Source organism: Tachypleus tridentatus, chromosome 7 (assembly GCF_004210375.1).
Source record: "Tachypleus tridentatus isolate NWPU-2018 chromosome 7, ASM421037v1, whole genome shotgun sequence".
Taxonomy (NCBI): domain Eukaryota; kingdom Metazoa; phylum Arthropoda; class Merostomata; order Xiphosura; family Limulidae; genus Tachypleus; species Tachypleus tridentatus.
The window spans coordinates 113,799,455-113,814,300 of NC_134831.1; the positions used below are offsets into that span (position 1 = coordinate 113,799,455).

Here is a 14,846-nt window from a genome sequence, read left to right on the forward strand (position 1 = left end):
TTGTGTAATTAGTACATGTGCTGTGTAATTAGTACATGTCTGTTGTGTATTTAGTACATGTGTACTGTGTAATTAGTACATGTCTATTGTGTAATTAGTACATGTGTACTGTGTAATTAGTACATGTCTATTGTGTAATTAGTACATGTGTACTGTGTAATTAGTACATGTCTGTTGTGTAATTAGTACGTGTCTATTATGTAATTAGTACATGTCTATTATGTAATTAGTACATGTGTACTGTGCAATTAGTACGTCTATTATGTAATTAGTACTTGTCTATTGTGTTATTAGTACATGTGTACTGTGTAATTAGTACATGTCTATTGTGTAATTAGTACAAGTGTACTGTGTAATTAGTACATGTTTGTTGTGTAATTAGTACATGTCTATTGTGTAATTAGTGCATGTCTATTGTGTAATTAGTGCATGTCTATTGTGTAATTAGTGCATGTCTATTGTGTAATTAGTACATGTCTATTGTGTAATTGGTACATGTGTACTGTGTAATTGGTACATGTTTGTTGTGTAATTAGTACATGTGTACTGTGTAATTAGTACATGTTTGTTGTGTAATTAGTGCATGTCTATTGTGTAATTAGTGCATGTCTATTGTGTAATTAGTACATGTCTATTGTGTAATTGGTACATGTTTGTTGTAATTAGTACATGTGTACTGTGTAATTGGTACATGCTTGTTGTGTAGTTAGTACATGTGTACTGTGTAATTAGTGCATGTTTGTTGTGTAATTAGTACGTGTTGCTGTGTAATTAATTAGTACATGTCTATTGTGTATTTGGTTACGTATTGTACTGTGTAATGAATTAATTACATGTCTATTGTGTAATTAGCAATTGTGTCTCTATTGTGTAATAAATTACATGTGTGCTGTGTAATTAGTACATGTCTATTGTGTGTTAATTGTACATGTTTGTTGTGTAATTAGTACATGTTTGTTTGTTTATGTGATTAGTACGTCTATTGTGTAATTAATTACATGTGTACTGTGTGTAATTAGTACATGTTATTGCACTGTGTAATTAGTGCATGTTTGTTTGTGTAATTGAATGCGTGTTAACATTGTTGTGAATTAGTACATGTCTGTTATTGTGCATTAATTTTTATGTCTATTGTGTATTTAGTACATGTGTACTGTGTAATTAGTACATGTCTATTGTGTAATAAGTACACATGTGTACTGTGTGAATTAGTTACATGTCTATTGTGTAATTAATTACATGTTTGTTGTGTAATTAGTACATGTCTGTTATTGTGTAATTAGTACATGTGTGCTGTGTAATTAGTACATGTCTATTGTTAGTAATTATTACATGTTTGTTGTGTAATTGAATGCGTGTGATGTGTAATTAGGTACATGTCTATTGTGTATTTAGTACATATTGCTGTACTGTGTGTAATTAATTACATGTCTATTGTGTATTTAGTACGTATTATTGCTGTGTGAATTAGTACATGTCTATTGTGTAATTAGTACATGTGTACTGTGTAATTAGTACATGTTTGTTGTGTAATTAGTACATGTTTGTTGTGTAATTAGTACATGTGTACTGTGTAATTAGTACATGTGTACTGTGTAATTAGTACATGTCTATTGTGTAATTAGTACATGTGTACTGTGTAATTAGTACGTGTCTATTATGTAATTAGTACATGTGTACTGTGCAATTAGTACGTCTATTGTGTAATTAGTACATGTGTACTGTGTAATTAGTACATGTTTGTTGTGTAATTAGTACATGTTTATTGTGTAATTAGTGCATGTCTATTGTGTAATTAGTGCATGTCTATTGTGTAATTAGTGCATGTCTATTGTGTAATTAGTACATGTGTACTGTGTAATTGGTACATGTTTGTTGTGTAGTTAGTACATGTGTACTATGTAATTAGTGCATGTTTGTTGTGTAATTAGTACGTGTGCTGTGTATTTAGTACATGTGTACTGTGTAATTAGTACATGTCTATTGTGTAATTAGTACATGTGTACTGTGTAATTAGTACATGTCTATTGTGTAATTAGTACATGTTTGTTGTGTAATTAGTACATGTTTGTTGTGTAATTAGTACATGTTTGTTGTGTAATTAGTACATGTCTATTGTGTAATTAGTACATGTCTATTGTGTAATCATTACATGTTTGTTGTGTAATTAGTACACGTGTACTGTGTAATTAGTACGTGTCTATTATGTAATTAGTACATGTGTACTGTGCAATTAGTACGTCTATTGTGTAATTAGTACATGTGTACTGTGTAATTAGTACATGTTTGTTGTGTAATTAGTACATGTCTATTGTGTAATTAGTGCATGTCTATTGTGTAATTAGTGCATGTCTATTGTGTAATTAGTACATGTGTACTGTGTAATTGGTACATGTTTGTTGTAATTAGTACATGTGTACTGTGTAATTGGTACATGTTTGTTGTGTAGTTAGTACATGTGTACTATGTAATTAGTGCATGTTTGTTGTGTAATTAGTACGTGTGCTGTGTATTTAGTACATGTGTACTGTGTAATTAGTACATGTCTATTGTGTAATTAGTACATGTGTACTGTGTAATTAGTACATGTCTATTGTGTAATTAGTACATGTTTGTTGTGTAATTAGTACATGTTTGTTGTGTAATTAGTACATGTCTATTGTGTAATTAGTACATGTCTATTGTGTAATCATTACATGTTTGTTGTGTAATTAGTACGTGTGATGTGTAATTAGTACATGTCTATTGTGTAATTAGTACGTGTGATGTGTAATTAGTACGTGTGATGTGTAATTAGTACATGTCTATTGTGTAATTAGTACGTGTGATGTGTAATTAGTACATGTGTACTGTGTAATTAGTGCATGTTTGTTGTGTAATTAGTACATGTGCTGTGTAATTAGTACATGTCTATTGTGTATTTAGTACATGTGTACTGTGTAATTAGTACATGTCTATTGTGTAATTAGTACATGTGTACTGTGTAATTAGTACATGTGTACTGTGTAATTAGTACATGTGTACTGTGTAATTAGTACATGTTTGTTGTGTAATTAGTACATGTCTATTGTGTAATTAGTGCATGTCTATTGTGTAATTAGTGCATGTCTATTGTGTATTTAATGCAGTTCTATTGTGTATTTAGTACATGTCTATTGTGTAATTAGTACATGTGCACTGTGTGATTTCTCTCTACTTTCAATCTTTTTTCTTTCTATACCTTAACAGAAGAAACTATTCCTGAACAATGTGCTTATTTTAATTTATGAGTCTCCTTATCTCATAAATTTATGTTTCTCATTCAGATTACTATTTTGTGGACAGAAAAGAAATGGAAGAAGCTGTCAATAATGGAGAGTTTATAGAGTTTGTGGAGTTCTCAGGAAACATGTATGGAACAAGGTTGGATATTACTATTAGATTTTAAGTCACATAACTTTAGCAGTTATGTCTTCCTGTCAAAAGAGAATAAAATAATTGTACCCAAACTACTGTTATAGGTAAATCTGCCCTTGAAAAGTTTTGAAGTATTTGGAACATGAATTCCACAAGTTTTACTTGCTTGTTATAAAGAGATTTCTTGAGTGAGTGCTGTTTCATAAGATGTGAAAAGAACAACTTGGATAATTTTTTCTAGCTCATTTTGTGCAACATTTCAAGCAGACACCCTTCATCGTGAAGACCATGTTACAATAGTATTTGCTTTATCCACATCTTTTAACATGTTTCTATTTCAGCTTTTCTTTTAACTAACTAACTGTGAACAAATACTTATGGTAAAATTGTGGCCGTCATAGTTTCTAGTCTGTGTGTTCACCTGTATTTTATTGTTAATAGGTTTAATAGTGTGTGATGACTGTGCTAAGATTGTTCATGAATGACAGAATCTCAGTCACATATTAAAATTAATTTATAGACAAATCTGAAATGTTGTCTTTAGGAGTAATTTGAGCATGTTCAACATTTTCCATTATTTCTGCTAGATTAAATCTTTGAACTTTTAAAAGTTTATAAAAAGAAATTCAAAGCAAAAGTGAATAAAAGCTTGGATACCTATCAATGACAAGGTTATATCCATGTTTGTGATGCTGACTATAAATTTGAAACAAAGTCCAAACAACTCCAACTTTGGATATATCTGTATTTATGATGCTTATGTTGAGTAAAGGAAACTTCAAACTTGTTAAATCTCGATTTTGAGTGTTTATATTTGGTTTATTGCTCTGTTGTCATACAGGTTTTACTTTTATTTCTTTACAAGTTCATTGTTTAAAACTAATTGTTAGATTTTTTAACATAGTTTGTAGTTTTGTTCTATCTGGTATTGTGCATGGAAAGATTCAGATGGAGTCAGGAACACTAATTAGAAGAATAAATCAATATGTTTTTTATATTTTTACAGTAAAAAGGCAGTAAAGAACATACAAGCTCAGGATCGGATCTGCATCCTAGATATCGAAATTGAAGGTGTAAAAAATATAAAGAAGACAGATCTTAATCCACGTTATGTGTTTATCAAACCACCCAGCCTATCCGTCTTGGTAGGTATAGAAACATAACAACCTTATGTTTATATATGTGTGTGTGTGTGTGTGTGTGTCTGGCTCTTCATTGAAAATAATTTGAACAAATATTTTTTATTTCACAATTTTGAAGTGGTACATTTTAAATATATCTTAAAACAACAATTTATTATTTGTTTGTGGATTTTATAACAAAATTTGTACATCTGTTGTAAACTCCATTAGATCACACTCGATGAATATTTCATTAGAAGTAAAACTAAATCCAAACTTGGCCATCACTAATTTAAACTTCATCATTTTATGTAGCAGATGGCATTTGTATAGTAATACTTTCATTGTGTCATAGTATGCTTAAAATCACTTGTATTAGACCTTTATTTTTAAAGTTTTCTGATTTATTTTAATGTGAAATGATTGCTGTTTCTGTATAAACAACAGTAAGAATTTTCTTCCACAGGAAGAAAGGTTACGTGGTCGAGGAACTGAGACAGAAGAAAGTATTCAGAGAAGATTGGCTAAAGCCAAAGAAGAAATAAAATATGGTAGAAATTTTCTTGTTCGTTATTTGATGTTAATATTGTTAAACATTTCTTAGAATAATTAATTTTCTCTCTTATAAATCTGGCGAGGTAAGAGCTATTCACTCCGTTGTTACTGTAATTAAACAATACTGATTTTTAATATGATATAATTTTGTAAAACTCGTGTTGTTTTGGAAAATACTGGAAATTATTATAGGGAAAAAAATACTTTATTCTGTTCTACTTTACAAAGATAAACTGTTTGTTTCAATGTTCAAACATAGTTTTTATCTTATATCAGCTTCTTCTGGTAACATTTATTAGGCTTGTGTTTATAAATGCCATTATTGGAGACCTAGTTTTGATCTTATATCAGCTTCTTCTGGTAACATTTATTAGGTTTATGTTTATAAATGCCATTTTTGAAGACCTAGTTTTGATCCTATATCAGCTTCTTCTGGTAACATTTATTAGGATTCTGTTTATAAATGCCATAATTGGAGACCTAGTTTTGATCTTATATCAGCTTCTTCTGGTAACATTTATTAGGTTTATGTTTATAAATGCCATTATTGGAGACTTAGTTTTGATCTTATATCAGCTTCTTCTGGTAACATTTATTAGGCTTATGTTTATAAATGCCATTATTGGAGACTTAGTTTTGATCCTATATCAGCTTCTTCTGGTAACATTTATTAGGTTTATGTTTATAAATGCCATTATTGGAGACCTAGTTTTGATCTTATATCAGCTTCTTCTGGTAACATTTATTAGGCTTATGTTTATAAATGCCATTATTGGATACCTAGTTTTGATCTTATATCAGCTTCTTCTGGTAACATTTATTAGGTTTATGTTTATAAATGTCATTTTTGAAGACCTAGTTTTGATCCTATATCAGCTTCTTCTGGTAACATTTATTAGGCTTCTGTTTATAAATGCCATTATTGGAGACCTAGTTTTGATCTTATATCAGCTTCTTCTGGTAACATTTATTAGGCTTATGTTTATAAATGCCATTATTGGAGACTTAGTTTTGATCTTATATCAGCTTCTTCTGGTAACATTTATTAGGTTTATGTTTATAAATGCCATTTTTGAAGACCTAGTTTTGATCCTATATCAGCTTCTTCTGGTAACATTTATTAGGTTTATATTTATAAATGCCATTATTGGAGACTTAGTTTTGATCTTATATCAGCTTCTCCCAGTAACATTTATTAGGCTTATGTTTATAAATGCCATTATTGGAGACTTAGTTTTGATCTTATATCAGCTTCTTCTGGTAACATTTATTAGGTTTATGTTTATAAATGCCATTATTGGAGACTTAGTTTTGATCTTATATCAGCTTCTTCTGGTAACATTTATTAGGCTTATGTTTATGAATGGCATTATTGGAGACTTAGTTTTGATCTTATATCAGATTCTTCTGGTAACATTTATTAGGTTTATGTTTTTAAATGCCATTATTGGAGACTTAGTTTTGATCTTATATCAGCTTCTTCTTGTAACATTTATTAGGTTTATGTTTATAAATACCAGTACTGGAGACCTAGTTTTGATCTTATATCAACTTCTTCTGGTAACATTTATTAGGCTTATGTTTATAAATGCCATTATTGGAGACCTAGTTCAGGTTTTATGTATTTTTCTTTTGGTAGCATTATCAGGTTTAATGGGGTTAAACTGTTCGTGTAGGATTTTAACCTTTTTCCAGAATTCTTTCTAGTACGATGTCTCAATACAAGCATAAAGTGCTGTTTGTTTTCCAAGTGAACAGATGTTAATTTTCACCACCTTGTTTGACACTGTTTGGTTTCTTTTCTTGAACTCAGTCAAGTCAGAAGTTCAGTTGACATTTTCTGTTGATGGGGGGTGGGGGTACAATTGTATTCTTACCTCTATGGTAATCATTGTATCTGAAAACATAACCTATATCTATCCATTCTTTAAAAAAACCTCAATAACAAAACTTACTCCATTGGTCAAAGAACAATTAACCAAGTCATTTGATGACATTTATTTGGTCTTTAAAGAGACTATATACGAAGTATTAGAACAAGTTTATTTTAATGAATTTTACTGGAATTTTTCTACAAAATTATCTCAACCTCAAGTTTAGAATTATTCTAGCTTTTTAAGATTCATTTTCCACATCTTATGGTTATTTTTCATGCTTACAAGTTGTTTTCCATAATTGTGAGAATATTGAATATATTTCTAAGCCCACTGACTTTTTTAAAGTTATTTCTTCTCAAAAAACTTGAACTTAATTATAAGTAACATTTTTTAAATGATGGTTTTTCCTGTAATTAAGTATTGACAAACATTTCTTGTCTTTCTCAAGTTGATTTGTCTGTTATTGGTCAGCCCCTGGTCTGGTGCTTTTTTTTACTTTAACAAGTTCATGTTATTTCCCTTAAAATAAGACTTTAAGTAATGCCAGTTTGAAACTTTTGAAAATATTTGATTAGTAAATGTTTATTGAAAAAAGATTTAACTTTTCATTGCTTATCTCCTATGAAATAGTAACTGACTTTTCTCTCAACATTTTTAACACCCAACGTACGAGTTAGAAGACACATTTAATGGATTAATTTGCACACAGAGTTTTCTGATGCTTAAAGTTTTTTTTTGTTTTTTTTCCATATTTTGAAATAAAATTTATATTTCTTATGAATATGTTGAATCCAAATTGATTGTCCATCAGCATGGCTCAGTTTGTACTAGTTTGTAGGGTATGATGGATTAAAAACCTAAATCTCAATTAAAAACCTTACACAAAACACAGGTGTGGGTGAATGTTTTGCTAAATACAAGATCTGGTTTCTCAGCTCTGTAAAGCTGTTTCCACTGTGGTTTATGTGTCAGTAGAGATGGCTAAAAGTAACACATGCCAGAACAGGAATACTTTTGCTATTTTGTACCAGACAAACACAGTCCAGTGAGACTTTTAAACTCTCTAGCTTCAGGGCCAAAAACACTGAGATGTAAGTTCTTGTGGCAGAAAAATATACTTTTAGGCTAACAGATCAAGTCCTTTATTTCAGTTTGTTTAATGTGATTCACATTTGAATATCAGAAACTTTAAAGCTCTCTGGAGCCCACCCATTACCCTGTATTAGCTCTCTGAAGCCCACCCAGTACCCTGTATTAGCTCTCTGTAGCCTACCCAGTACCCTGTATTATGTTACATACAGACTGGTTGTTAAGTATTGATATAAGACCTGATATTATTTGAGAATTTCTAACATGTCTTGTGTGAAACACATTTTTTAAGAAATTAGTGCTTAACTTCATTTTCTCTGTGTGAAACAAAACCAGTTCCATAATATTTGATGATGAAGTAAACCAGTAAATGATTGTTAATGAACATGTAAGAATTGCAGCTAAGACAGTAAAATTCAGTGAAAAATTTCTTAACTAGTTTGATGTTTTTATTTCTTGTATTTTGTACTTAGATGTAGTTGAAACTAATTACCTAGAAGAAATGGTTTAGATTAATTTTGAAAAATGACTGAAATCTAGACCGAAGATCTATGAACTGGTATTGTGATGATGCTTTATTAACTGTCCTAACAGAAAATCTTAACATGTAATCTGTTATGCAGATGTGTGTGCTACTATTGTTGTTTACATAATTGTTTCTTTTATTCTGTGCAGGTGAAACACCAGAAAATTTTCACCTAGTTTTAGTCAATGATAGTGTAAAGAATACATACAAGTACTTAAGAGAATTCCTAATCAAGGTACGAAATCCTCTTGGAAATGTCTATTGTTTATGAGGGGGAATGTTTTCCTTCTACTTTTGTCACAAACGTAGAACTAGTATGCTGTAGTTTTGTATGTAGTAATGGTAAATCAACGTTCACCTGATGCTATACAGTAGAACTAGGTACAGTGTAGTTTTGTATGTAGTAATGGTAAATCAACGTTCACCTGATGCTATACAGTAGAACTAGGTACAGTGTAGTTTTGTATGTAGTAATGGTAAATCAACGTTCACCTGATGCTATACAGTAGAACTAGGTACAGTGTAGTTTTGTATATCGTAATGGTAAATCAACGTTCACCTGATGCTATAGAGTAGAACTAGTATGCTGTAGTTTTGTATGTAGTAATGGTAAATCAACGTTCACCTGATGCTATACAGTAGAACTAGGTACAGTGTACTTTTGTAGGTAATAATGGTAAATCAACGTTCACCTGATGCTATACAGTAGAACTAGGTACAGTGTACTTTTGTATAGCGTAATGGTAAATCAACGTTCACCTGATGCTATACAGTAGAACTAGGTACAGTGTAGTTTTGTATGTAGTAATGGCAAATCAACGTTCACCTGATGCTATACAGTAGAACTAGGTACAGTGTAGTTTTGTATGTAGTAATGGTAAATCAACATTCACCTGATGCTATACAGTAGAACTAGGTACAGTGTACTTTTGTAGGTAATAATGGTAAATCAACGTTCACCTGATGCTATACAGTAGAACTAGGTACAGTGTAGTTTAGTATATCTTAATGGTAAATCAACGTTCACCTGATGCTATACAGCAGAACTAGGTACAGTGTAGTTTTGTATGTAGTAATGGTAAATCAACGTTCACCTGATGCTATACAGTAGAACTAGGTACAGTGTAGTTTTGTATGTAGTAATGGTAAATAAACGTTCACCTGATGCTATACAGTAGAACTAGGTACAGTGTAGTTTTGTATGTCGTAATGGTAAATCAACGTTCACCTGATGCTATACAGTAGAACTAGGTTCTGTGTAGTTTTGTAGGTAGTAATGGTAAATCAACGTTCACCTAATGCTATACAGCAGAACTAGGTACTGTGTAGTTTTGTAGGTAGTAATGGTAAATCAACGTTCACCTGATGCTATACAGTAGAACTAGGTTCTGTACAGTTTTGTTTATGGTAGTGATAAATTAATGTTAACCTGGAACTATACAGTAGAACTAGGTACAGTGTAGTTTTGTATGTAGTAATGGCAAATCAACGTTCACCTGATGCTATACAGTAGAACTAGGTACAGTGTAGTTTTGTATGTAGTAATGGTAAATCAACGTTCACCTGATGCTATACAGTAGAACTAGGTACAGTGTAGTTTTGTATGTAGTAATGGTAAATCAACGTTCACCTGATGCTATACAGTAGAACTAGGTACAGTGTAGTTTTGTATATCGTAATGGTAAATCAACATTCACCTGATGCTATACAGTAGAACTAGGTACAGTGTAGTTTTGTAGGTAGTAATAGTAAATCAACGTTCACCTGATGCTATACAGTAGAAATAGGTACAGTGTAGTTTTGTATGTAGTAATGGTAAATCAACGTTCACCTGATGCTATACAGTAGAACTAGGTACAGTGTACTTTTGTAGGTAATAATGGTAAATCAACGTTCACCTGATGCTATACAGTAGAACTAGGTACAGTGTAGTTTTGTATGTAGTAATGGTAAATCAACGTTCACCTGATGCTATACAGTAGAACTAGGTACAGTGTAGTTTTGTATGTAGTAATGGCAAATCAACGTTCACCTGATGCTATATAGCAGAACTAGGTACAGTGTAGTTTTGTATGTAGTAATGGCAAATCAACGTTCACCTGATGCTATACAGTAGAACTAGGTACAGTGTAGTTTTGTATGTCGTAATGGTAAAAAAACGTTCAGCTGATGCTATACAGTAGAACTAGGTACAGTGTAGTTTTGTATGTAGTAATGGCAAATCAACGTTCACCTGATGCTATACAGTAGAACTAGGTACAGTGTAGTTTTGTATGTCGTAATGGTAAAAAAACGTTCACCTGATGCTATACAGTAGAACTAGGTACAGTGTAGTTTTGTATGTAGTAATGGTAAATCAACGTTCGCCTAATGCTATAGAGTAGAACTAGTATGCTGTAGTTTTGTATGTAGTAATGGTAAATCAACGTTCACCTGATGCTATACAGTAGAACTAGGTACAGTGTAGTTTTGTATATCGTAATGGTAAATAAACGTTCACCTGATGCTATACAGTAGAACTAGGTACAGTGTAGTTTTGTATATCGTAATGGTAAATAAACGTTCACCTGATGCTATACAGTAGAACTAGGTACAGTGTAGTTTTGTATAGCGTAATGGTAAATCAACGTTCACCTGATGCTATACAGTAGAAATAGGTACAGTGTAGTTTTGTATGTAGTAATGGCAAATCAACGTTCACCTGATGCTATACAGTAGAACTAGGTACAGTGTACTTTTGTAGGTAATAATGGTAAATCAACGTTCACCTGATGCTATACAGTAGAACTAGGTACAGTGTACTTTTGTAGGTAATAATGGTAAATCAACGTTCACCTGATGCTATACAGTAGAACTAGGTACAGTGTAGTTTTGTATGTAGTAATGGTAAATCAACGTTCACCTGATGCTATACAGTAGAACTAGGTACAGTGTAGTTTTGTATGTAGTAATGGCAAATCAACGTTCACCTGATGCTATATAGCAGAACTAGGTACAGTGTAGTTTTGTATGTAGTAATGGCAAATCAACGTTCACCTGATGCTATACAGTAGAACTAGGTACAGAGTAGTTTTGTATGTAGTAATGGCAAATCAACGTTCACCTGATCCTGTATAGTAGAACTAGGTACAGTGTAGTTTTGTATGTAGTAATGGTAAATCAACGTTCACCTGATGCTATACAGTAGAACTAGGTTCTGTGTAGTTTTGTAGGTAGTAATGGTAAATCAACGTTCACCTGATGCTATACAGTAGAACTAGTATGCTGTAGTTTTGTATGTAGTAATGGTAAATCAACGTTCACCTGATGCTATACAGTAGAACTAGGTACAGTGTAGTTTTGTATATCGTAATGGTAAATAAACGTTCACCTGATGCTATACAGTAGAACTAGGTACAGTGTAGTTTTGTATATCGTAATGGTAAATAAACGTTCACCTGATGCTATACAGTAGAACTAGGTACAGTGTAGTTTTGTATGTAGTAATGGTAAATCAACGTTCACCTGATGCTATACAGTAGAAATAGGTACAGTGTAGTTTTGTATGTAGTAATGGTAAATCAACGTTCACCTGATGCTATACAGTAGAACTAGGTACAGTGTAGTTTTGTATGTAGTAATGGCAAATCAACGTTCACCTGATGCTATATAGCAGAACTAGGTACAGTGTAGTTTTGTATGTAGTAATGGCAAATCAACGTTCACCTGATGCTATACAGTAGAACTAGGTACAGTGTAGTTTTGTATGTAGTAATGGCAAATCAACGTTCACCTGATCCTGTATAGTAGAACTAGGTACAGTGTAGTTTTGTATGTCGTAATGGTAAATCAACGTTCACCTGATGCTATACAGTAGAACTAGGTTCTGTGTAGTTTTGTAGGTAGTAATGGTAAATCAACGTTCACCTGATGCTATACAGTAGAACTAGGTTCTGTACAGTTTTGTTTATGGTAGTGATAAATTAATGTTAACCTGGAACTATACAGTAGAACTAGGTACAGTACAGAACCAAAAATTATGTCACTAACGTGTGAGAAGGTTTTGGGTTTCTAATGGACAATTTTTAGTTTTGTTTGTTTTTACTGTGATAAAAGTTGGATTCTCTCATTAGTATAAATATTACTTGCTGGAATTTGAGAACAATATAGAAAGTGAATAAGGTTTGAACTTGGATCCCCTACCAGAATATGAGTTCAGTTCTGATAAATTAAATAAACAACTATTTTTTATAACAGGTTATTTTAATCAACCTCTAATGTTTTATATGAATCTCTATCACTTGATGGCATTGTTCAATACTTATGATTAGGACTTGTTGAACAGTGGCTGAGGGAAAAACGTGTATAATAATGTTAAATATAGTTTTGAATGACGTGTACTGATGTATTTATCTGATATACGATTTTCTTTACTGTAGGACATTGAGGAACTGAAAAGAATAAGAAATAAATGAAAGATATCTCGTACAAAGTCGGTAACATTGGATATTTTGGTGAAAGCAGTGGATGTAGTAGTTAACTTCAGATGTAGTCACGTTGTAACTGTGTTATTTATTAATCTGGATTAATCTTTTATTGTATTTTTTTAGTAAATCTTGAGGTATTTGTTCAACCGAGAATTTCTACTTTATATTTTTAGATTTGATTATATCCTTGTGAACTTAATTTAAAAGTTAATTTTCAGTGTGATTTAAATTATATTTGGCCAGACAGACGTTTCCTTAAATATATATTTACACACTACAGTAACTGTTTCACAGTTTACCAAATTAAACCAGTATATGTTTATTTTATTGGCATGTTGTGAACATTTTATAAACTTCTGTTGTTGGAAATGAAACAAAACAATAATTTATCTTTGTGCAATATGTAGAAATAATTGTTTGTAGAAATAACTTTTCCCATTAGATGTGGTGTTGAAATTTGTACAGATATTTTTAATATGTTATTAATTATAGCTCCTGAAAAATGGACCATGTATTTTTAGTTTTTTTGACAAAAGCAGTTATGTGGTTGAACAGACACTGTTCACATGTTTGTGTTATTCATTTTATTTACTTTAGATTTTTTATCTTAAAACATACGATTAATAATTGTAACTAGTCATTAATATTGTGATATTATTTATTTAAATCACTGTTTCTTCCAATCCAATAATCATCAGTAACGAACTATTTCAAGGCTATAATGTTTTAAATATGTACGTTGGGTTCTTGTATTATTTTGGAGGTAATAAACTGAATCATTTACGATGTGTTTTTCTTTTTCATTACATGATCATAACTTTGCTGGTTCTGGGACCTGGCATGGCCAGGTGGTTAAAGGTGAATTTTACAGAAAAAAGAAAACTTTGCAGTCAAAAGAACTACTCATGCTGATTAATTTTGCAGGTTCACATTTTTTATAAAAAAATATGTGCTAATAAATGAAACATAGAACTTGGTGCAGAAAGAGCCCTTTCCGAGCGGCAATCCCGAACGTTTTAGTTTTTACGTTTGGTGCTAGGAAAAGTACTGTGACGTAATAGTTGCCAAACAAACCGCCAATGCCAGTGCATTGAATGTAAAGAAACGGGTCCAGTGCATATGGAGAAACAAAGACAGAGTCTGTTTTGACTTTGTGTTCTGAACAATGTCGAGTAGCGTCATATCAATTCGAACCTACTCTGAACAAACCTAGAACAGTTACTTTTGACACAGATCTGACAAGTTCTAGTGATGAGGACAGTTCCAGAACTGTGAGTGATACTGAAGAAATAAGATTATATATTAAAACAACAAGCTTTATGAGATTTACATTTAATATGACAATGTCAAAGTACTGTGTTAATATTAATTTTATTATGATGAGTTATAGAAATATGTTATGGAGTTTATATTTGGTTGTTTACTAGTCTACAATGTTTTTAATACATAACATGTACTTGATTACTTCAACATGTTCAAGATATAGTCTTATTTATATATTTGGTTGTTTACAAGTCTATAATGTTTTTAAATACATAACATGTACTTGATAACTTCAACATGTTCAACATGTCTTATTTCAATTTATCTTGAAATGTTAAATTTGAATAATGAAATTCTTCAAACTTTTTCATATGTAAAATGATACAAAAACATCTACAGAATGATCTACCAGCTTTTAAACTTGGAATATACTCTATTTGGGATAGATTTGTCCACTGTCTAGACTAGGAAGTCAAGGTTTCACTGGCTTTCAGGTGCCACAAATGCAAAACACGCTCATGAATGTGAAATGTGTATGTCTAGTTACATTCTT

General features: G+C 31.5%; 1 protein-coding gene across 6 annotated transcripts in view; it reads left to right on the forward strand.

Annotated features, from left to right (window-relative positions):
• The window catches only part of LOC143256429 (guanylate kinase-like), a 36,378-nt gene extending 22,564 nt beyond the window's left edge, over positions 1-13,814 (forward strand). For 4 of the 6 annotated variants that reach the window (XM_076513652.1, XM_076513657.1, XM_076513656.1 and 1 more), the window contains exons 4-8: positions 3,306-3,402; positions 4,403-4,541; positions 4,984-5,068; positions 8,714-8,799; positions 12,983-13,814. In XM_076513652.1, the coding sequence (XP_076369767.1) occupies positions 3,306-3,402; positions 4,403-4,541; positions 4,984-5,068; positions 8,714-8,799; positions 12,983-13,018 (443 nt within the window). In that variant the 3' untranslated portion in view covers positions 13,019-13,814. The remainder of the gene's footprint in view (positions 1-3,305; positions 3,403-4,402; positions 4,542-4,983; positions 5,069-8,713; positions 8,800-12,982) is intronic. The other 2 variants (XM_076513653.1, XM_076513658.1) reach the window with 1 other exon arrangement.
• Positions 13,815-14,846: the final 1,032 nt, after the last annotated feature.